This window comes from Centruroides vittatus, unplaced genomic scaffold (genome assembly GCF_030686945.1).
Source record: "Centruroides vittatus isolate TY-2023 unplaced genomic scaffold, ASM3068694v2 scaffold_1015, whole genome shotgun sequence".
Classification (NCBI taxonomy): domain Eukaryota; kingdom Metazoa; phylum Arthropoda; class Arachnida; order Scorpiones; family Buthidae; genus Centruroides; species Centruroides vittatus.
The window spans coordinates 5,738,031-5,761,928 of NW_027122666.1; the positions used below are offsets into that span (position 1 = coordinate 5,738,031).

At 28.8% G+C, this 23,898-nt stretch overlaps 3 protein-coding genes across 4 annotated transcripts in view; 2 read left to right on the forward strand and 1 right to left on the reverse strand.

The window, feature by feature from the left end:
- Positions 1–11,254, forward strand: part of LOC136986344 (rap guanine nucleotide exchange factor 2-like) — an 89,036-nt gene extending 77,782 nt beyond the window's left edge. For both annotated transcript variants that reach the window (XM_067283851.1, XM_067283852.1), the window contains 5 exons: positions 4,400–4,693; positions 4,914–5,069; positions 5,585–5,677; positions 9,149–9,311; positions 9,397–11,254. In XM_067283851.1, the coding sequence (XP_067139952.1) occupies positions 4,400–4,693; positions 4,914–5,069; positions 5,585–5,677; positions 9,149–9,297 (692 nt within the window). In that variant the 3' untranslated portion in view covers positions 9,298–9,311; positions 9,397–11,254. The remainder of the gene's footprint in view (positions 1–4,399; positions 4,694–4,913; positions 5,070–5,584; positions 5,678–9,148; positions 9,312–9,396) is intronic.
- A 3,770-nt stretch (positions 11,255–15,024) lies between these two features.
- LOC136986250 (uncharacterized) lies at positions 15,025–16,051 on the reverse strand. Its single transcript, XM_067283747.1, has 2 exons — positions 15,877–16,051; positions 15,025–15,756 (listed from the first exon to the last, which is right to left on the reverse strand). Exons 1-2 carry the CDS (start codon positions 15,941–15,943, stop codon positions 15,182–15,184), a joined length of 642 nt encoding a protein of 213 aa, XP_067139848.1. The 5' UTR covers positions 15,944–16,051; the 3' UTR covers positions 15,025–15,181.
- A 2,165-nt stretch (positions 16,052–18,216) lies between these two features.
- LOC136986378 (pancreatic lipase-related protein 2-like) lies at positions 18,217–22,945 on the forward strand. The gene is made up of 8 exons (XM_067283904.1): positions 18,217–18,294; positions 18,365–18,768; positions 18,840–19,086; positions 19,838–20,029; positions 20,094–20,318; positions 20,394–20,508; positions 20,616–20,795; positions 22,856–22,945. Exons 1-8 carry the CDS (start codon positions 18,273–18,275, stop codon positions 22,932–22,934), a joined length of 1,464 nt encoding a protein of 487 aa, XP_067140005.1. The 5' UTR covers positions 18,217–18,272; the 3' UTR covers positions 22,935–22,945.
- Positions 22,946–23,898: the final 953 nt, after the last annotated feature.

The window sequence follows — 23,898 nt, forward strand, 5'->3', positions numbered from 1 at the left end:
TTTATGAATATTTGTTGTTGTTTTGTTCCTTGTCGGTTTCATATGAAAGTTTTGTTTACAGAATGTTGAAGTCGTTGCTTCACAGCAAGAGTGATAATTTAGATTGATATTTTAATTTTTTTCTTAACAACAAAAAATAAACAATGTCATTTTAATTTTTATTCATTAATTTCCACTATTTAACTAATAGTTGCTTCTGTAGAGTAACTCAAATTCTTAAATAACTTTATATCAAATTATAATGTAAAAAATTGAAATTATAGAATTTTATAAAATATTGAAATCATATTCTAATCATTTGACAAAACATTGTTTTTACCGTAAAACTTAATGAAAGTAATTGGAAAATAAAACTGATTAGTAATTTTAAAATACAGTTTGTTGTTCATTGTATGAAGAAATTAACAATATTAACGACTGAATAAAAATTGCTAACAGGTCACACTGTCACATACGTACTTGCCAATTTTGATGAAACTATCATCACTGAAAGCACTTTCAAAATGATGAATGACAACACCCATTTTATTGGCAATTGTCGGCGTGTAGTATGGAAAATTTTCCATACTACACATCGACATACTACAATTGATGGAATTAAATATATGGGAAAGTTATTTAATTAAATGATCAAGCTACATAATTTTGGAAATAATGATAATTAGTATAAAAGTGTGTGAAACAAGGATTTTCAAGTTTACAAAGTGAAATTTGTCATGTCCATGGCACTTAGTATATTTGCGAGAGACACAAAATTCAAAGCATGTCACTATACCAGACAAACTAAAAAATAATAAAACAAATTGTCAAAAAATTATTATTATTATTTTTTTTAGTTGTGCTAGATATTTCTGGTATAGCGACATGCTTGAAAACAAAATTCAACATCATGAGCATTGATAATGTCTCTATAGATTCTGTTGTCTTATAGATATAGATGAACATGTTCATTGGATTAATGTTAACCATCTTCAATATTACAAATGTCAGTTTTTAGAACATGATCACATTCATCTTCAGCATCTAGGTCACATTTCATTTCAATATCAATGTGTTAAGAGCATAAGCAGGTGGCAATGATATCCATAAAGACAAACCTGTTACTTGTGAATTTAAATGAATTTTTTTCAATTGAATTAATTAATTTGCTATTGAATAAGTAAGTTTAGGAATCAAGCTTTTAATAACAATGTATGTTTAATTGTACTCTTCTCATTATTTCTCTTTAATCTTCTCATTATGGTATATTTAATATACCATAAGCACCATATGTATTCATTATAGTTAATACCATTTTAAATGATAACTACATTTAAATTCTGAGTCACATGAAACACATTTAATATCTCTAATATAAGATTTCAGATAAAATTTCTATTTGAAATTTTTTAATATTAATATCAAAATGGAATAAGGAATATTATACGGAATATATTTCAATGTATATTATTATTAAGAGCTTATTTTCTGAATTAAACTGATTTGTCATAAAACAAAGGAAAATAAAAACAGGATTGATGAGAAACCCTCATTGATGTTCTAGACATTTATATTTTATTTTCTCCTATTCTGTTCAGTTAATAATTAAATAAAAATAATAATTACAGAATTATTTATTTGAATAATTGATCATAATTAACTTTGGCAATAAATGCAGTAATAATTTTCTGTATGATCATTTAATTACAAGATCAACATAATAATCTAACTTTTCAGAAAAATTTTTTAACCATTGAATTTAGGAATTCAAATCTTGTTTTTCAATATATGCTTTTTATTATTATGTATTTGTTGAAACTTTTTTATTCAACATTTTTTAAAAAAAGAATTTAAGATTTTAATATCTAGCATCAAATTAATCATTTCCTTTCAGCTTGAAATATCAATTATAAGTTTGTCTTTATTTTCATTTTTAATTCATAAAAATTAAATTTCATATATTTAAAAATACTGATCATTTTAATATATAGATTTTTTTCTATTAGAAAACTTTTTAATTTGTTAAGAATTACCATCATATATTGTATTCAATATTAAATTAATAAATTTTTACAATATTAGCTTAGTTCTTGATTAACTAGCTTGGTCAAAAGTTGAAATTTTACTAAAATTTTTTTTTTTTAGTTTGTAAAATTTTTTAAATATCTCCTTACATACATTTGATTATAATTTCCTACTAATGTATCACTCATAGACAGACATTTTATTTTAGAGATTAGAAAGATTTTTAAAACCTATTACCTAATGAATTTTGTAATTTATCTTGTGAATTTCATGCCATTTTTCACCTGATAGTGATTTAAGAAACTTTTCCCTGCAGAGTTTTCTTTAGTCCTTTTTCAAAATTACAAAAAATAACATTTCAGAAAATCTATCAGGATAATTTTATGTTAAAGCAGATAAACTGTAATTGTGAACATTCTATTACTGTTTTCACAAACTATCTGTAAATGTGATTGAATATTGTTAATATCAGTAAATAAATTGTGTATTAGTGTATTTGGGGCCATCAAGAGCTTCTGTGGGGGCCAGGATAGAGCAGGCTCCTTATGCCTTTTCTCCTTCTCTTTTTGAACGAATGAAAATAGAATATTTTTTATTAATAAAAAGCAGTCTTAAACAATTTTAATTTTTTTTTAATCAAAAATAACGTTAATTTATAGGGGTAGGAACCACTACAAGCCTGAGGAAAATCCCCAAGTCCCTCTCTTGACAGCCCTGAGTATATTATTATAATATCTATAGAATATGAAACTAATAAAAATAGTTCTCTTTCTTTCTCATTAAATTATTCTATAAAAGAAGAAAGAAACAAGATATAGCATATCAGTTTAAAAAACATATTTTGTTTACAAAATAATGTAACTTGATTTAGAAAATTTAATATTTTTCAATTAAAAATGATTCTTTAATTTAATATTATTTCCACAAATGTTAAAATGAAAAATATAGAAAATTATAAAAATCTATTCTTCTATTTAATATTTACTTTATTTTAGGTATTAATGGATTCACTAATGCACAAATATTCTAATTGTTATCTTATATGTTTTTAAATTTTAATATTCATTAAAACTAAAATTCCACAATGTAAGAAACATCATTCCAACAAAGGACTTTCCTTAGTTATTTTAAGATAATCATTGATGAAATTTATTTTATGAGGCTATAAAAATTTTCAATATGTGCTGATATGATATATAATAGCTGCATCACACTTGTGTGTAATTAAATATTATGGATTATCAAATTACTAATAATATAATCTTATTGCTTCAGATTACTAATGACATCAACTTGACATCAACTTCATTAGCAATCAAATGATTTGATAGTGTAAGCAGGATGATGACGACAAATACTATTTAAGCTCTAGTTTAAATTAATACATCAAGTGTTATGTCATATCTGATAGTATATTGTCTACAGCTATGTTCCATAATTTTTTCTACTATTCAGAAAAAACGATTAGCAAAAATTTGTCATTCAAATATATTAATTTGGTAACTAATTTAAAGATAAAATTAATTATTCTTACTTACATTTTTTTTATATAACTCAATAATTCTATTTCTACAGATTATTCATAAAAGTTACATTGATTATTAATCTTCCCAATTTTGTAATACACGCATGCATTTTATTTATTTTTTTCTATTGATAAACTGTAGTATCACATGTATACAAGACAAGTTTTGAATATTTTTTAAAGTTCATTTAATGATTTCAATAAATATTCTTTACAAAATAAGTTAGAATGATTAAAAATACCTAGAAAATTGTCATTTGGAATGTATTCATTTAGATATTTTAGCTGTCAGCAGAATTTACGTAAGAAATTACATGAGCTGTGGCATATCAATTTTTAAAAACTATAATATTTTTCAATTAAAAATGATTCTTTAATTGATTCTTTTTAAATTTGGATTTCATCTTCATTTTATTGATTGAAAATGAAATAAATAGAAATTTTATTTCTGAAATTAAAAATAGTCATCAGATAAGAATATTAAATCATTTCAAAAGTTTTTAAAATGATTTATGTCTATTATTTATTAATATCTGTATTAATTTTTTATAAATTTACAAAGTCTTATAAAATACTTTTACTGGATTTTTGTGATTTTTGTATGTTTTACTGAATCTATTGTTTATAAAGTTTAAGGTTGTTATTTTATTTATGTACCATATATATAATCTCTGTATGTTATGGAAGTCTAGAGAAAAATTTTTGCATTAAATCTGGAGGGGGCTAATTCCTTCCTGTTTACAAACTTAATGTTAATCCCATATAATTCTCTTTTCATCTATTAACAATATCTCCCCTACTTTTTAATCACATATGAAACCCTCTCAACCTTCAGCAAGCTATAATAAACTTTTATGATCTCCCTCCCAGGGGCTGATTCCCCCCAGGCTGTTCGTAAACTTCTCTCCCTCTCGGAATCATCTAAAGTTCGACCTCACCAATCTTCTCACCCTCATCACTCCCTCACTCCTTCTCCTTTTCCATCACCCAATACCATCCGTCGTCGCCACGATAGTCGCCATGGTCGATCTCATAGTGATACAACTAATCCAATGTTGCCGGTGGAGTTGTCTTCAGAAAGTTCCAGTGTCGTCAGCTTTAATAATTTTCACCTGAGGAAATCGCAAACCTCAGGCAGATCACAACCAGAACTTGGGCCAGTTTGTAAGATTTACAAATTAATATTTTGTTAAATTCATTTTTCAATTTAAAAACATTTTATTCTCTTCCATGTTTATCAAAGCCCCCTCCAGATATTTTTTAAGTTTATAAATTCATAATTAAAATGGAAGAGTTTAATATTCAAAATCATTTTGTTTAGCTAACTGAGTTTCTAAAGCATTAGATAAAAACCTAAATCAAATTTAAAAAAAAATACTTTTAGGGTCCATGAATTCCAGTGACAGTGGTAGCATAGGTAGCTATCCAACTCAACCATCCTGTGATACTGATTCTGGTCATGTGTCATCAAACTTTGACACTCACAGTAACAGTTCCATGGGCTCTACAAATTCACCTCCACAACAAAGATCACAGATGGGTAAGTTCATTTTATTAATCACAATATAGTTTTTTCTACGGATGAATGATAAAATAGCACTGAAATTGTTTGAAATCAAATTTTACTCAAACATATGCTTTTTATTTACAGAAATAAATAGATAAATTATCAATTAGACATTATTAAACAAGAATCTTACTTTTTAAAATATTAATAGAATAATTTTCTAATATATTTATTTGAATTATGAAGTGCTATTTTAACAACGTTGTCCTTGACACCCCTATCATTAATTCAGAATTATATTATGCACTTTTCAAAACAACGTTCAATTTGCACATGTTACAAGTTTCTTAAACAGATATTCTTATATAATCATATCATTCCTCAAAATTGAAAATTTTTATATTTTCCAAGCACTTTCCTATTAATTTTGAATAAATATCAATTTTATTCTGTTCTGACATAACTGCATTATCTTATAAAGACCATTTTCAGTTTCTTGCTTTTTCACATTAACTTATTTGCTGATCTACTTTGCTCTTTACAATCAGTGCCTAGATCCCCTCCTCTTATGAGAATGAGACCAAGCAGTCGCTCTTTCTCTCATGGTGTTCATGTTTTGCCACCCATTCCTGGGCATTCAGGTGAGATATTCTTCTCTTTAAACTGTGTACCATATTTTGCTTTCATTTCATAATTATTCAAATACAAAGAATTGTTTAATAATTAAAAATTATCATATAATCTATAGAGGAGTGTCTGATTTCAGAAAAATAAAAACAAAACTTTTTTAAGAAAATATTGATAATTGGTTTTAATTTCATTGTGTAAGCAAATAAATTTCTATTATTTATTTCAAAATTTAAGGATAGTAAAAATAATAATTTTCATGTCTTTATCTTTTAATTAAGTCAGTTACAGTATTGATTTCATTGTTTTGTATAAAGAAATTTATTATTAAGTCTTTCTGAAAAATGTGATGCATAATTTAGGATTGAAAACATTAAAAGTTTTTGCCTTTCTGTAAAATTGCAAACCATATAAACTATTGTGTTGTATAATGTTGTAAAATTTTTTTACCAGAAGGAACCAAATTATAGTTTCTTTTCAGATTATTTTTAATTAAAAATATCTGAAAAATTATAAACACATTACATTGTGTTTATAATTTCAATCAAGATATTTCATTTCTTTTCAGTTTTCCATTTTGATTTCTTACTAACTCAGCAAGCTATATAGAATAATAAAAATAATCTCTCTCATGTATTTAATAACTATGTCAAATTTGCTTTATATGATGTAAATATGTTGGCATGTTGGGACTAGGCCAGATACTATTATTTTCTCCCACTTCTATTAATATTGTCTATATTCTCATTTATAGCTTAACCTATCTATACTTGAAGAAAAGCTGGCAAGGGCTATTGCATGACTTTCTCAATAATCATGATTTACAAAGTTAAAGTTATGTGTGATACCATCTGTTATAAGATTTTATTAATAATTATAAAAACACATGACTTATTTTTACATTTTTGGGCTGCTGGCATTTCAGAAATCAAGAAATTAAAAACAACCAGGGGGGGTCAAAATTTGACTAATCACCATGCTTTTCCTATGTTATACAATAAAACATTCAGGAAAGTAATATATACAGGCAAGTACATGCACTTGGCATACTTTGCCAGAGAAGCAGTTATTTTTGTGTGCAGATATTGCACTGTTATGAACAACTGTATTTTGATAAAAAGTCTGAAAATAAATCATTAATGATTTCAGGCCTTTAGTGTAGTGTTTTTCAACCCTTTTTATCTCACAGCACACTTGAACCTATAATTAAATTTCCATGACACATTTAAATTATAATGATTAAAAAAGAGTAAAAAGAAAGATTGATTGATTTATTTTGGTTGATAATTTTGATCATCAAGTAAACAATACACTCAAACCTGTTTTTGTGCAATTTTTTGTGTGCGGTATATGAATTTCAATCAAAGTGGTATACCACACAAAAAAAATTGAACAAAACAAATTGCACAAATAAAAAATTGCACAAAAACAGGTTTAAGTGTAGTAGATTTCCCATTAAGCAAAGTATTTGTTTCCATTATAATCAAGTTAAAAGTCAAAGAAAAAGTTAAAAGATGTTTACAAAGTTTGTTTATTATTTTTAATTAAATATTTGACCTGAAATTTGAAATTACTAAATTTCAAATTCAATTTTTTGGAATTACTTTTGGAACAAGGTTTGCCAGCTTTGAATTATACATTACAAGAATTAATAATTTAATTCCTTTCTGACTGAAGTATTAATTAAAGATGATGACATTATCAGAACAAGTATAGATTTTTAAGATATGCATTATGTATTACTGAAAAAGATGTATAGAGTAAGAACTAAAGTGTACTTCAATCATATTTTTCCTGAAGAACTCTGGTAGGAGAAAAATCTATATACAGTAAGAATTCATTTTTGATCTTCAGTGAAATGAATAAGATGAATGATTTAAATGAAGTAACCAGTATTTTGCTAGATATTTTTATATTTGTATAAATATAAAAATGTATCGACCATGTATTGACTGAACTTATATGAAAGTAGTTAAATGCATTTTTATCATACATATTTATCTAAATATACTGAGTAAAAATTATTTATTCTATATGTTAGAAAATTCTTTTAATTAGAGAAGTATATTTTAACTAGAAGTAGAAAAAAAATAATTACAAAAACTGTTTTTTTTTTCTAATATAATACACTAAGTTAATAAAGAATCTTATTTAAAATGATATTTTTACTATGGTTATCATTTACCATTTTCAAATGACCAAATGACATGTCATGATATCATTTCATATCATTTGAAATCAATTGTAAACCATTAAAGAAATGATATCTCATGCATTAATTAACAATAAACAAGTTTTTATCAAAGATTTCTGACTTATATACCATATTTTACGGACTATAAGACGCACTTTTTTCTTCGAAAAATTGCCTCCAAAATTCAGGTGCGTCTTATAGTCCATAGCGTCTTATAGGTATTTTTTTTATTTAAAAATTGCTTAAAAATTAGGTGCGTCTTATAGTCCCTAGCGTCTTATAGTCCGTAAAATACGGTAAATATTTTTCAAGATATATTCAAAGCTTCTAGACATAATATCAAGTCCATCACAGCATGTGTGATATCACATCAGTCAAAAGTTCAAAAATTGCAAAAACATAACATTTTAACAGAAGAGAACGAGTGATATCACTTAACAGTCAAATATAGCATGATTTCAAATGTTGTCATATGTCTCATTAACACATGATTTGAAATTGTGTCAATTGGACATGATATATGAAATAATTTTTACTAGTAAAATAATTAATTTGGCATCACCTTTGATCCAAGTTATTTATCAATTATCAGATATTGAATTAATCTAAATTTTTTATCTGTGAGCATTGTATAGTTTATTTGTATCATTAGTCAGAATACTTGCATTAATATTATAAATTAATTTTAAATTGGCATTTCTCTTTTTTGAAAAATTTATTTTCAAACAAATTGCACAAATAATCGATTATCAAGTAAGTCTATAGTTAAAAGAATGTAAAATAAGAACTCGTTTAATTTTCAAAACTCTTAATTAGTTCCTTTCCCAAGTTGAAAGATATTCTACTGTTTGTTTCCAGGATAAATCTTATATTCAATAATTTTAATAAAATTAAATGAATATTGAAAGTTTCATAATGATATTTTTAAATATTATAATTATTATTCTAAATACTATTTAGAACTTTTTGATTTAAGAAATAATAAAAACTAGATAAATTTAAGTGCAGTAGACCCCCCATAACACGGTAGGTAAGTTCCATTTTATATGAATCTGTGTTGTACGAGTCACTTAAATACATGAGCTCGGCATACAGGCTGTGAATGACTCATGTATTTAAGTGACTCGTACAACACAGATTCATATAAAATGGAACTTACCTACCGTGTTATGGGGGGAGGTCTACTGTATATTAGATTTTTTCCATCAACTTAAAAATGCCTTTAATATAATATTAAAAAATTTATATTTATTATGCTAAAATACTAAAATATTTGCATATTTTATTACAGGTAATAGAATGGTTGGTCACAATGTCCATGCTAAAATGTCTCATAATCGAAAAATCGCTCATTTGGGCAGAGCCCATAGCCAAGATCGTATGCTAGTAGGATATTATAGCAGTGATGTTACAGATCCAGAAGATGATGGCGAGGTTTAGCATTTTTTTAAATAGTAAGTATTTATTTCTTATGACTGAATTAAACAAATTAAATAAATGATATTGGAACTTAATTAATAGTTTCCCCCCTTTTTTTAGATGAAAATCAACAATATAGACAAACATCCCAAGTTTAATCTACGATATGTAGAAAGTGCTGGTCACAGAAATATTATTTACCTAGTCTCAATTATTGACTATTGAGTTTTTGTTGATTTTAGCCATTAATTGGAATCTCTGAAGTGACATTCATATATATAGATATATATAAAAATATAATACAATATATACATATATATATGAAAATAGACACTATATCCTCAGTTAACCAAAGAAGAAAGAATTTGGATACAACAAACAATTAGGTGTTCATCATGGTGATAAATCTGTTATTACATGACAGATATTTTATTTTCATTTGTTTAAAACAGTTTCTAGTGTTCGCAAGAACCAAAACTTTGTGTATATTTGTTAATTTGTAAATAACTTAGTTTCTAGAATGAGATTTATTTTATTATTATTATCATTATTATTATTAAACTTCCAAACAGTCTAAATGCTCGTTTAATAACATTTGAAAAGTGCATGATCATCAAAACAGTAAAAGTACAAAGCTTGTGATTGATATGAAATAAACTGATGATCTGTAATTTTTATTTAAAGGTGTACAAATCTATACTGAATATTTTTAATTGTATTTAACTGTAACATGCAGTATTGCTATTGTAACCTATTTAAAAAAATTATTATTTAAATGTTTATATTTAGGAAATTTTTGTTGTAAAGTATTAAAAATAGCTATCAACTGTTTTCTGTTGAAAAATGTTTTGTTCAGTGGATATTTATCATATATTCTTTCTTCTAGGTTTTTGTTGTTGATAATGTTCACTATTCAATTTTTAAACAGTTAAGATTGTCTACATTTGGCTAATGTTCGTGTTTGTTAAGAATAAGCTTCAGCTTTGTTTATAAAAAGTGTTCATCTAAATCTTTTAAATGTTGAAACAGCATTAATAAGTTCTGTTTACTGTTTGCATCTTTTCATTTTTTATCAAGATGTCCACAATAGTAAAAAACACAAATTCAAAATATTGCAAAACGAAGAAGAGCAAATTATTAAATTTCTGCCTTAAAAATGCCTTATGTTATGCTATTTCTGAAGAAAAGCTTTTTCTTTTATAAGCCTTTTCCTTACGAAATTTGTATGTTAGTGCTTTGTCAAATTTGAATGATATTGTGTGAAGTGAAAATTCATTTAAACATTTTTTTGGTGTTAAGAGTGATCAAATTTAACAAAGAAAAAAAAAATCATAATGTTATTGTTAACCTCAGGTATAGTGAGAAAAAAAAAATGTGGTCAACATAAGAATCTCTGATTTTTGAATGAAACAAATGTGCATGGTGTCTTTGAAGTCAATAGATGTATTATATGATTATACTGTATGTGTATATATATTATATATACTGTATATACTAGAAAAAAGTATTCAGTATATACAGATACACACACAAATAAGGCATATATATATATATATATATAATTTTGTAATGTATGTTGTACTGTACAGGTGTGTGTAGTTTGATACTAAGAATTTCATAAAGGAAATTTGTTTTAGCATTTAAAATAGAGCTGCTTATTTATGAATTTTTTGTTCATTTGTTATCAGAACAAATAATAGACAGGGCCATGCAGACATCTCCTGCCAATTCTCTGCCATTTGGTCTCCATGCATTTGGGATAAGTTGCCTTTTCAAATATCTGTCACTGAATAAAGGTACACTGAACAATGCCAAATACTGTGTTTACAACAAGATTGTGGAGACATTCTCGCAAAATAACTTTTTTGCATATCATTACTTCCAAAGTTTCCTTCCTATGTAGAAACTGTTTTTAGAAAATCTTGTAAAATATGTGTAAATATAACCACATTTTGGTCAAATAAATTGTACTTTTGATCATTGTGGTGGTAAAATTTCATTTCTAAATCCTGTTGTATAATGGCATTGTAGTTTAAATGAATCAATAACAGATTAATGATGACATAATGGAAATTGCAAAACAAGCCATGACAATACATAGTCGTTTGCTTACTTTTTTAACACAACAATTTCTTGGATTATGCATTGTTTGTAATCGTTATTTATCATTGAAATGAAATATTAATTCTGTCCTTTGACTACTATACTATTATATAAAAACATTAGAGGATTTGAATGGAAATTTTATAAAGTATAATAGTTTAATCAAAAAATTGTGCTATCAATCTATTGACGTAAGCCACAACAACAGTTAAAAGACTAAACTTAATATGCTCATTTGAGAGACAAAAGGATTATCTAGCAAGCATCAGTTGTGATGATGCCTCCTACATTTGTGAAAACTATTTTTATGTTAACAATCAGAAAAAAGCAAGTTTATTCTTTGTGTTTCGTGAAGGAGATGATGCATTTTTATCACAATACAGAAATTGTTTTTTCAGTTCCGACAGTATTTTTTCAAACATGATTTATTATTTCAGTTCGGAAGACAATATTTAACAGTAATGCATGTTTCGTTATGATTTACCAACACTAAAACGAATAGAATTTAATAATTTTATACAATAAATCAATTCTAACAAAGTCTATCTAAGATTGTCAGCATTCAAGAAATCAGATAATACTTTTAACATCGTAACTAATTTTTATCTTAAGAATTAATGGCACTGCTAAACATTAACTCACACAAATATAGCGATTATGCATACAAACGTAAATTGTATTACAAAACAAAGTTTGCTTTTAGCATTCTTGTAACGTAAAACAAGAAATAAATGTGATGATCATGTAAACTACATCATTACATTAATTTTTAAAAACTATTCTACGAATAATGAACTATATTTATAAATGTATCTTCATAAAGACTAATTTGTATTTTAATTTGATTTATCTCAGATAATGTTTAACCATTGAAATGATATACCATCTTCAGTTATATCGTCATAAAGATTACCATTCTTTAAAACAAATTTAAAGTACAATAAGCTCTCAGTTTAATGGAATGGATAGAACACGCTAGAAGGTTGGATCAAAGAATCAATCTGTAGGATGTAAATTACTCAATGTATATTAATTATAATAATTTATTCATACAATGTTTGTTTTGTACATTGTAAGTTCGTTATTATGTAGGTTTTTAAAACACATTTAATTGAACTAGCGGCACTCTCAGACAGAAAAAGGGGCATCCTACATTACACAAGAGGCTTGAAGCTGATTCATCGTCGGATCAGCGCTCCCACAAGGTAGAGCTGGTTACACTCGGCCTTGGAAACAAGGAATGGGGTTTTGGTCAACATACGACGAAGTTAAATGGGTCAATAGAAAATATCGCTGATGAGTTTCTTTTATATTTGCAGAATAGGCTAGGAGTCACGAATTTTGTTGTTTTGGATCCCTCCGGGGATTAGGAAAAAGACAACCGAGACGAAAAGGGGGCACCTGCCCGATGTACTGTACGGGTGCCCGTGGATTGAACGGATTTTCAGCAATAGTGGATATCCCCTTCCCCTCGATCCATTAAATCGATATTTTTTCACATCCAATTAGATGGAAATGGAGATTAAATTTTATATAGGATATTTACTTCATTGTGTTTGAACCACATTACTTGCGATATATTTCATTAACCGAATTATTTTACAATTTGACATTTGTACATGATTATGGAATTTTGATGTAGAATTTTAAGGCGGGAGAAATAGATATAATCCAAGTGGGTAAAGAACACACGGTTTTGCTATAATTAGGTATTAAAAACAATAATTGTGTTCAAAAATATGTCGTCAAAATAGGCTTACTAATTATTCAGATTAAAGAAAAGTCATTGAAACAAAATTGTATAGGAGGAAACTAATTCATTACGGGTAGAAGCGAGTTTTCTTAAATAGGTCGTACGCTCGCTTAAAGAATTTAGAGAGAAACCGTTTCTGGCCACATAATCAGTAGTTGCCTCCAAATTACATGATTTCAAGTTCGTCAACAGCATGAATTGAAAAGAAGGCAAATTAAAAGTTTTCGTGGCATTCGATGTTATTTTACAATGGTATATGTTTATTTTTTGAGAACAATATTGAAATGCGACAATCAATCTTAATTTTTAATAAATTTTATACATAAAAACGTAACTTATACTATAGAAAAAAAAACTGCTAAACTAAGGTACGAGGTAAAAATACTCTTACCAAACCTTCAACTAAGACTTTTTCTGTCCTGCGTGTAATCAATGTTATGTGGATTCTCCCACTAAAGACTGGATTTAATGTTTTTTTTTTTTTTTTTTTTTTTTTTATAGAGAATGCATCTGTTTTGGAGAAACAAAGATAAATTCCACTGAGATTTTTGTTGATTGTTCACTCTTATCCCGCTCTCTGCGTAATATTGCCCTAAAGGTGGGGAAAGATCTTTCGAAAAATCGCTTTTATATTAATTTCGTTCCATACAATTTTGTTTGAATGGTTTCTTTTTAATCTGGAACGATTAAAGAACCTGTTCTAACAATAATACTTTTAAATGGGATTATTGTTTTTGTGTAATGCATTATTATAGCAAAACCGTGCTCTTGCTTCATTTTCCTTATATCAAGTAACACCATGCAAAAATATTTTTAATTTTTTTGTTTGTTCGGAAAAGAATGAACTACCTGAATGATTAAATTATGTGATGCGAACTCATAGCGGGTCATTTTTACAGCCGGCATTACTTTTATAAAGAAGTCAAACAATAGGAGTAAAAGGAAGAATGGGAAATGAAGATGCAAATTATCTACGAACAATCGTTTGAGATCGGATTCGTTTATATCGGTAGGAGAAGCCATCAACTAGTCATTTAGCTGATCTGTGATGATAATAGCGTTATGAAGTACTGTATCTTCCGAAATGTATTTAAATACTGTACTCTGATACTATCGTACGACACACAACACTCGCTATTTAAATAGCATCTTTCTTCATAGGCCATTTAGCTGAGAAGGTTCCACCAGCGAAGTCCAAACCTTTCAGTAAAAAAGTGTAACTACGAACGAGTAATATCCACGAACTACGTGTCATATCCATGAGAATATCGTTACAGCTGATGTGCGCTTGCCGTTTTTGTAATTCTGAATTAGAAAGTAACAAATAAATAAATGAAAAAATAGACACGGATTTATTTTATTAACTGCGGAACATCAATTGTTACAGTAGGTGCTATCAAGTAAAAAATAAATTATAATAAATTTAATAATGGATGTAATTTACAAACTTTATTAAATTATTTTTTTATTGTTTCTCGATTAGAATATGTAGTTGGAATGATTAGTGAATTTATACATTAAATAGAGTTTATTTTCTAAATTTTACATGATTATAGTAGATATGTATGATCTCTTTTCTAGGCAAATACATTGATGAAAGTATGAGATATCATCGTCTTATTCTTCAGATAGCCGAATCCAATTGAAAATTTTTTGTTTTTAAGAAATTATTATTATTATTTTCGTAAAATTATTGAACACTATTAATTTTCATATTGCCATTTACTGAGATCATATACTATACAGCAGGGGTGGGCAAGCAAGAGTTCAGTGGGAGCCTAAATGTAGGTTTTGCGAAATGCGTGGGAGCCGCAGTTCTGCGCTGTCGTGGCGGATAGTATGGTAAGGCGCGCGATTTTATTATATAATATAAATATAATATAAAACAAATATTGATTTTTTTAATAAACATATTTTCATAAAATTATAAAAATAATAATAAAAAACAGAAATTAACACTTTCAGCAATAGCCGCATGTAACTCAAAAAGAGCCGCATTTGCCCATGTCTGCTATATAGGCTATACAGATATAAAGATGAAAAATTCGTTTACATTTCTTGAAGAATATCAACCATTTCTTTGGGATCCATTTTTGCTTTAAACAGTTCTTTACGAATCAAAGCTGGAAGTTTCCTCTCAATAGTCTTAACTATCATTTCTTTAGAACTGGTGATATAATAATTGTTAAACAACAACAATAAATGCTCATAACCTCTGTCAATGACCTTGATTTGATCAATCCAACAATATCTAAAATTATAGTTAGAGAATTCTATTAATTCGCCAATTCCTTTTAAATTCACCAAAAAGGAAGCATTGAAATTAATATCTTTGCTTTCTCCATCTATTGTAAATTTCGTTCTTAATCTCTTCTCTTTCATTTTAAAAGTTAAAAAATTTAAGCTTAAAGTTACGTCCAATTTTAATTTATCTTTCAATACCGATGGTTTGCAATCATCAAATCTATATAACGACGAAAGTCCTTTTATAAAAATATGTCGAATAACAGATTTTTTAACATCAAAGAAACCCACACGTTCTAGGTTCTTTGTTTCTTCAGAACTTTTTCTAAAATTATTCAACAAAGTATCTATATAGATGTTTCCAAGATGAGTAAGTCTATCTGAAAAGAAAATTGATCTGTCTAAATTCAAAACAGAATTTCAATTATAAAGCAAAAATATTTTGGTTTTGGTTTTCTCAGTCAGCGAATTTAAATAATTTTTTAAAAATATTCTTGTACCTTGATTGATTGCAGTTAAAACTTCACCTTCAAGCCATACACTCAATAAAATGTAAAATATATTCATACTTACGAATAAAACTTAGAGAATTATCAATTATATTGAAAATAAAGGTTAAAGATGTAATCTTTAACTTTTAATTTCGCAAGTTATAAAAGGATGTCTTACAGCAGGAAATCCTTAAACGCAAGTAATAATTTTCACAGAAGGGAACCTTACGTAATTATTGGAAGAGAGAATTTATTTCGAATTATATTGAGTAATTTTTTAAATTTATTTATTATTTAAAAAACCCATTATTTTCACTCTTATAATAAATAGTTATTACTGTTGTAGCTTACAGTTTTTAAATGTTATATACATTATAAGATTCAACAATGCAATAGAATCAATAATTTCAAACAAATACGTGTGTCTTAATATTGCCTATATGTTTAATCATGTAAATAGATAAATTAATGTGTAGTATTATATGAATATAATATATTTAAATATATTGTTCTGATATTAAATGGTTATTGAAATTTACAGTTTTATTTTCCCGGCTATTATATATAACAGAGAAAAAGTATGGCGATTGGTCAAAAAATGACACTAAGATTTTTATATTTTTGGATTCGGGATCTTGAAACGTCGAGAAATGCAACAAAATTTGGGGGTTTTTCTGTATGTCTTGATGTTAGTGTATGGGGGAGCATAATTTTGTTTATCTCCTTTGAAGCTTAATAGCGAGGTTGAGGCCGAAGTTTTAAACACGAAAACGTGTACGTCGGACGTTCGGCGCCGCTTTCCTGTAAGCCTAGAAGTTTGACAATGGTGTTTGGAAAGTCGAGCGTGATTCCACTGACTATCCAAAGGCCATTGTCAAACTTCTAGGCTTACAGGAAAGAGGCGCCGAATGTCTGACGTACACGTTTTCACGTTTTAAACTTCGGCCTCAACCTCGCTACTAATAATTTAGATGATCCTAAAGCTTACTATACACTCATTCCAGTCTCAGCTCAAAACACATCAAACTATTTAACATAAAATCTTACAATACTTAGAGAATTCGTGTTTAACTCCTATTTGAAATTTTTATCGAATTTTCTTCGTAATTTTTCTAAATTTTATTTATATTTCTTTCTCAACTTTAACAATAATTTTCTTTAAAAATTCCAAAAGTTTTTATAATCTTTCTACCAAAGTATTTTCCATTGTGCTATTTCAAAATTTCTTTTTCTCAATTTAAAAATTTATAAAATTTCATTAGAATTTGAGAAATAAACGAAATTTTGAAATAGCACAATGTATAATTATATAAGTGATTTTTTTATTTTTTATGTCGAAGTAATACAGAGTATAAGAAATATAGCATAACTATAATATTTTTACCAGTCTTTATTGATAGATATAGAACAATAGCAAACATTCTTGCAAATATCAAGATCTACTTTTATTTAGTTATATTCTTCAGAATTTAAAGAATGTAATACAGCTGCTGTTCAATGTAAATAATCAATAATATAAGCCACTCAATAAAATTTATAAAGGTAAACATTTTTATGAATGTTGCATTAAAAATGTTGCGTTACTTCCATTGAACTTTGTAATAATAAAGTTAATATTTCTTTTATTAAATACCGGTATATTGATTTGTCAGCTTTTATGTCATGTTGGAATATAAAGCTATATAATATTTATAAAATGTATTTAAAAATTGCGATCTACTGAAATTATAAAATAAGCTTAAATTCAAACATATTAATAGCGAGGTTGAGGCCGAAGTTTTAAACGCGAAAACGTGTACGTCGGACGTTCGGCGCCGCTTTCCTGTAAGCCTAGAAGTTTGACAATGGCGTTTGGAAAGTCAGTGGAATCATGTTCGACATTTCAAAGGCCATTGCCGAACTTCTAGGCTTACAGGAAAGCGGCGCCGAACGTCCGACGTACACGTTTTCGCGTTTTAAACTTCGGCCTCAACCTCACTAATATTTCAGGGAATATAATTGTACAATTGAAAACTTGTGTAAAAAATAGTCGAATAGTTTTAAAAATTTTTTGTAACTTAATCTAATACAGTTCAATTACAAACATGTTTTGTAATAATTTATTTCCAAATTTTCAACTGCAATCTCCACATATTATCCAAACAAATTGGAAAAATAAAATAATCTTGGAAAACAAAATAAAGAAAAAACTTTACAAAAAACAAACTCCTAAGAATGATAAAGTTGTTTTTTTTAAAATTGTATCTACAGTTAAATATATATCTGTATGTTTTCGTAGAAATTTGAACAGGTGTGAAAGTTATCGGTACTACACAAAGTATCTATCATTAGTAACCTTGAAAATATCATTTTATGGTTCATCATTCTTCGAAGTTCTTTTTCTCTAAAGAAAACTGTAGAAAAACATGTTTTCGCATTGTATCCTAGGTAAAATATATGTTTTTAATTACATTTTTGAGTTTTTATAAATTATTTTTCAAATTATTTTATATTGTAGTTTTCACCTTTATCGCACTAACTAAAGCTAGCGACATTGAATTATTGAGAAGCATTATTGATAGTGTAGAGTATGTTAAACAATCGAAGGAAGTTTACGCAGCTCCGAAAACGTCGTCTAGTCCTTTCGAAGTTTGTTACGGTGATTTAGGATGTTTTTCTAAAAATGGGACTTTTAAACATATGAAATGGCTTCCAGAGTCACCTAAGAAAATTGGAACGAAGTTTGCACTTTATACAAGAATAAACCACGATCTTCCGGTGTATCTCAATTACGACGATGAAGAAAGCTTAAAAACTCACTTTTTTAAACCAGACAGACCCACTAAATTTATTTGCCACGGCTTTACTCAGAGCGGACAGAGTCAGGTTTTTATCGACATGAAAAATGCTCTGTTAGAAGTAGTAAGTGACATTATTCATATTTTCCAGTATTGATTATCTGAATAAAAAGATTTTTAATTTTAAAATTCCAGGAAGACGTAAATGTTATTATTGTAGACTGGAGACAAGGTGCTGCTCTACCGTTTTATTTATCAGCGGCAGTTAATACTGAAGTAGTAGGACGGCAACTTGCTAAATTGATTTATAAACTAAACTACGTTCGCAAATTATCTGGAGAAAACATTCACATCATTGGATATAGTCTAGGATGCCACTTAGCTGGTTTTACTGGGAAGACACTGAGAGACAAAATGGGTATTATCTTGGAAAGAATAACAGGTAAGTAAACAAGAATGGTGTTATTATAGTATGATTTTTTTTAAATTTATATTACAAGAATGATAGAAAAGCGGAAAAGTGTCATTAAAAGTCAAAAAGATGAGCAATAGCGTAGTAATTTTGACACAAGGCACTTCCGAGTCAGAGACAACAGTAACTGTGACTGGCGACACTTGATGCGCGAGAACATAAGACAACTTAACTTATATCCAGCAGTTCACGAAGCAAGAGCGGTGTAGTATTGTCCGATTTTTGCCGAAGCTAACCGACATCCATTGGCACGTGCAGATACAGTAAGGAGAGAACTACATGAGGTGCACATATGTGTACGAGTAAAGTTCTAAGGTTCCAAAAACAGGCCATATTTCTGTGGAAGATTCTTCATTGCATTCATTGCAGTCTCAGCTGTACAGAATCTTCCATAGAATTGTGGCCGTTTTTGGAGCCCTTAGAACTCTATGTGCAACTCATGTAGTCTTCTCCTTACTGTATCTGCGCGTGCCAATGGGTGTCAATTGGTTTTTGTCAACATTACACCGCTCTTGCTTGGTGCACTGTAGCAGAGGCGCCACCACTTTATTGATCCGTTGTCTTATGTCCTTGCTCATCAACAGTGTTGCCTGTCGTATTTACTGTTGCCTCGGACTCGGATGTGTCGTGTGTCAAAATTACTACGCTATTGCTCATCCTCCTGACGTTTAATGGCACTTTTCCATTTTTATATTGAACGTGCTTTGTATAAATAATGTAGGTCTAGATCCTGCCAGTCCTCTTTTCGAAGACGCCGATGACTCTGTTCATTTGAGTTATAAAGATGCTTATTATGTCGATGTCATTCATACAAGCGCAGGCGATAGTATAACTAGCGGTGATTTAGGAATAACCAAGCCAATAGGACATGTAGATTTTTATCCGAATGGTGGGAATCGTCAGCCTGGATGCGGTAAGTCAATCGTAAAATTTGTACAGTATCCTGCATTACTACATTGAAAATGTTTGCAATTTAGATAAATTGGTATGCAGTCATCGTCGAGCTGGTCAGTTATTTATACAGTCTATTTTGGATAATTGTAACTTTTTGGCATATCCATGCGAGGAAGGTTATAAAGGATTTCAAGATGGAAAATGCTTCGATTGTACAAATAGCTGCGGAAGGATGGGATATCATAGTAATCCTAGTCAAGCTAGAGGAAGCCTATACTTAGTAACTCGAGGATTCAAACCATTCTGTGGTTAGTAGGCTTATAATATATAATGCAATTTTAAATTTTGATAAAAAGAAAAACTAAATTGTTATGACTATTCAGGTAAAATGGTTCGTGTGAGTGTAATTAGTTCAATGCACCAAAAAACAACTTATGGTGAAGTTGAAGTTATTTTAGGCAGCCAACATAATATGGAAGATGTGATTGCTCTCACTAAGTAATTTTTGATTGATTACTATTAATTTCTAAATAAATAAATAAAAATTCTTGAATGTAAAGCCGAAAACGTTAAAAATTTCATTTAATATGTGAAAAAAATTTCAGGGCTAAGGATCATACTATCGATTCTGGTAGCAAGCTGAGTGATTTGGTATCAGTTCACGAAGCTGTGTTTCCGTTAAAAACTGTGAAACTTATGTATAAAAAGTATAGAGGATGGTTTTCGGATGGGAGCCATACTTGGTCAATTGATTCGGTTACCTTGAGTGATGTAAATGGCATTATGTAAGTATATAGCAACATATATATTAGACGTTAAACAATGTAAATAATCAATATATCAGTGTTTTACGTAAATGTTCTTCAACTATTAAAAAATAACAACAACTTAATCTATAATTTGGAATTTCGTTAATCCACGTTACATATATCTACAATATACTCCATAGCATATTAGTGAAATTTTACTCGATTAACATCTTAATCAAATTCTAAATCTAATAATATATAAAAATAAATAACACATACACAATTCATACACAATTCTTTCTAATTTCCTGTATTAGTAGCTGTTTATTCGTTCGTATATATATGTATGGAAAAAATGGATAAGAAAAACAGTATAGCACTGAAGAGGGGCTTAAATATTAAATAAGCCCGAAATGCATATGTAATCTGTATCTTCAATAAAGGATGTTCCTGACCTAAAGGCTGTAAGATAGTCTACCGAAATTTGTTTTTTGGATTAAAGAGACATATATATATACGAGTGAAATTTAGACATTTTAATTTTACTTTCCCTGTTGTTATACAGTATACAACATAGGGAAAGTATGGTAATCGTTCAAAAAATGACCCCTTAAGATTTTTACAATTTTGGACTCGGGACCTTGAAACGTCGAGAAATGCAAAAAATTGGGTTTTATTCTGTATGTATGGTTATTAGTGTGTGGGGGAGGAGTACGATTTTGTTTATTCTCTTTGAAGCTTAATAACTCTTGTGCATTTTGTCGAAAATTTCTGAAATTTTGCAGGGAGGTTTCTTTATTTGAGGGATTGATGTTATTAAATTTTTTGATTAAAGGTCGAAGTAGTGGAGGATAGAGGGAGGTTACGTATGTGTCATATATCGAATAGGACGAACTTAATAAAGAATTCATTTGTTATTACATTTACAATTTTTTTTTTTAAATCAAACTCATCTCTACCATCAAAATAAAGTTCTTTGCCATTTTATAATAATTAATAATATAAAAACATTTTAAAAATAAAATCTCATAACAGATGCGCAGCACACAATTTTTAACTTTCGCCTGGAAAGTTACGCAATTTGTTATTGCACCTTTTCTTTTCTAAAGACGACTAGAAAAAATATTCTAGAACGTTCGATGTGGATACATAAGTGGAATAACTAAAGGGCGTTTCACCACATATTTGATTAGAAATAGACGCATCAGCGATGTCTGACAATATGAAAACTTTCGAAAGAACACATTCGCATGCTGTTGCTCTATCATTTCAAAAGTAACAACAGCGCAACGAAGACTTATGATCTCAACTGCAAAGAGTTTGTTAAAACATTCATGGGCGAACCAAGGTCAACCAGCTGTTGCAAATGTCAAAGGGCCTATAGTATAGAAGGCAATGATGTTTGGCGCCAACGTGATGAAGCTGCTCCCAAACAATATCACTGTCACGAAAGAACTCTACTATGAATGACTGAATCGTTTGAGTACCAAAACCAAAGACTTTATCCGAAAATTGAGAATCTCCAATACCGCCACGACAACGCATCGGCACATAACTTAGAGCAAAACTAATCTTAGAAAAGCTGGTCAGTCTGGGCTGAGAGGTTCTGCCTCGTCCATCGTTTAGCCAGACTTGGCGCCAACTGACTACAATCTATTTCGCGTAATACCCAACAATACCGACGCTCGAGACTTTTCTCAAAGAAAAATCTGAGTCATTCTATGTTCACAGGATTGAATATTTACAGCAAAGGTGGCGAGCTGTGATTGATATTGATGGTGATTACCTACCAGGCTGAAGTATAATCGTTGTTAACTGTTAATAAAATTTATCAGAATGTCTAAATTTCACCTTTTCAACCCGATATTCTATAGCGGCTAGATTGTACCTTGTCCCTGCTACTTTTAAATAATTAGTCGTTAATTAAAAGATAATCATAGGAGAAATTATAACAGAAGTACGATTATATTACGCTAATGTTTTCGTATTATTGTGTTATCAGTTATCATAAGCAATTTTTTAAATAGCATATTATGGTTTAATAAATATATTAAGATTTATTACTAAAATTTATTACTAAAATGTAAATTTTTCAGGTTCTCATATTGTTCTCCTAATACTACCTTGATCAGTGATGAAACTATTGTGTTACAAGAAAAAGAATGCAAGTTCTGATGTATTAATGAAATGTATTTTAAATAAAATTTTTTGAAAATGTAACGAAGTCTCCATAATTCATTATCGTTCAAGAGCCTCGTGCATAAAACGTTTACCGATCAGTAAAGTTGTGGTGTCGTTGATTGACGTTAATTACCAGTCATTTCTAATGCATAATACTTTTACTGATCACCTAATGTTAATTATAAGGTAAGACATTACTAAGGTTGCTGATACCACGTGGTGGTTAAAAATGGTGCAGACAATATGGTACGATAAAAATTCTCCGTTCGTTTTTCCTGTTTATCTACGTAACTAAATGATAAGGGGTCGTCCATAAATTACGTAAGGTATTTTGGGGTGGGTGGGGGTCAAGGATTTCTTACGATTTCTTTACTCAGAGTAGGGGGTAATAGATCTCGTCTTACGTAATATTCTTATTTTCATCTGTGAATGTTCGTCCGATTCACAGATGAAAATTCTACAAGTATCGTCACCAGGGGCCAGCTTTCTTAAAATCTACATTTTCCAGCGCTTCTTTTCCTACATAAAAGCAGTAACACCCCAACAAAGGTATGATGGATCCAAGCAAGACGTCTGTATGTCACCTGTTCCGTTTTAGAAATTACTTGTAATTTTAATTGGATATAGAGTATTTTGTGTTTTTTAAATAGACTTTTCTAACTTCTGGCGACAAGCAGCCTAAAAAGAAAGGTCAGTCGCCAAGAACGCGTATTGTCTGGAACACAGAAAAAATAAATGGTGGTCCCTTTTGGGCAGACTTTGTTTTCAATGTTATAAAATTCTTATTTTTTATTTTTTATTTCGTTGAGTGGTGGAGTTTTGAATTTGGCTTCAATTTGGCGGTTTCTATTAAGAACGCTCGTTGTACCAATGCCATCTCGTGTGACGTGATAGAATAATAACGCTCGCAGGCTACACATTTTTTTATCGTGGAAGAAAGGCCGTTTGGTGGTTTCTC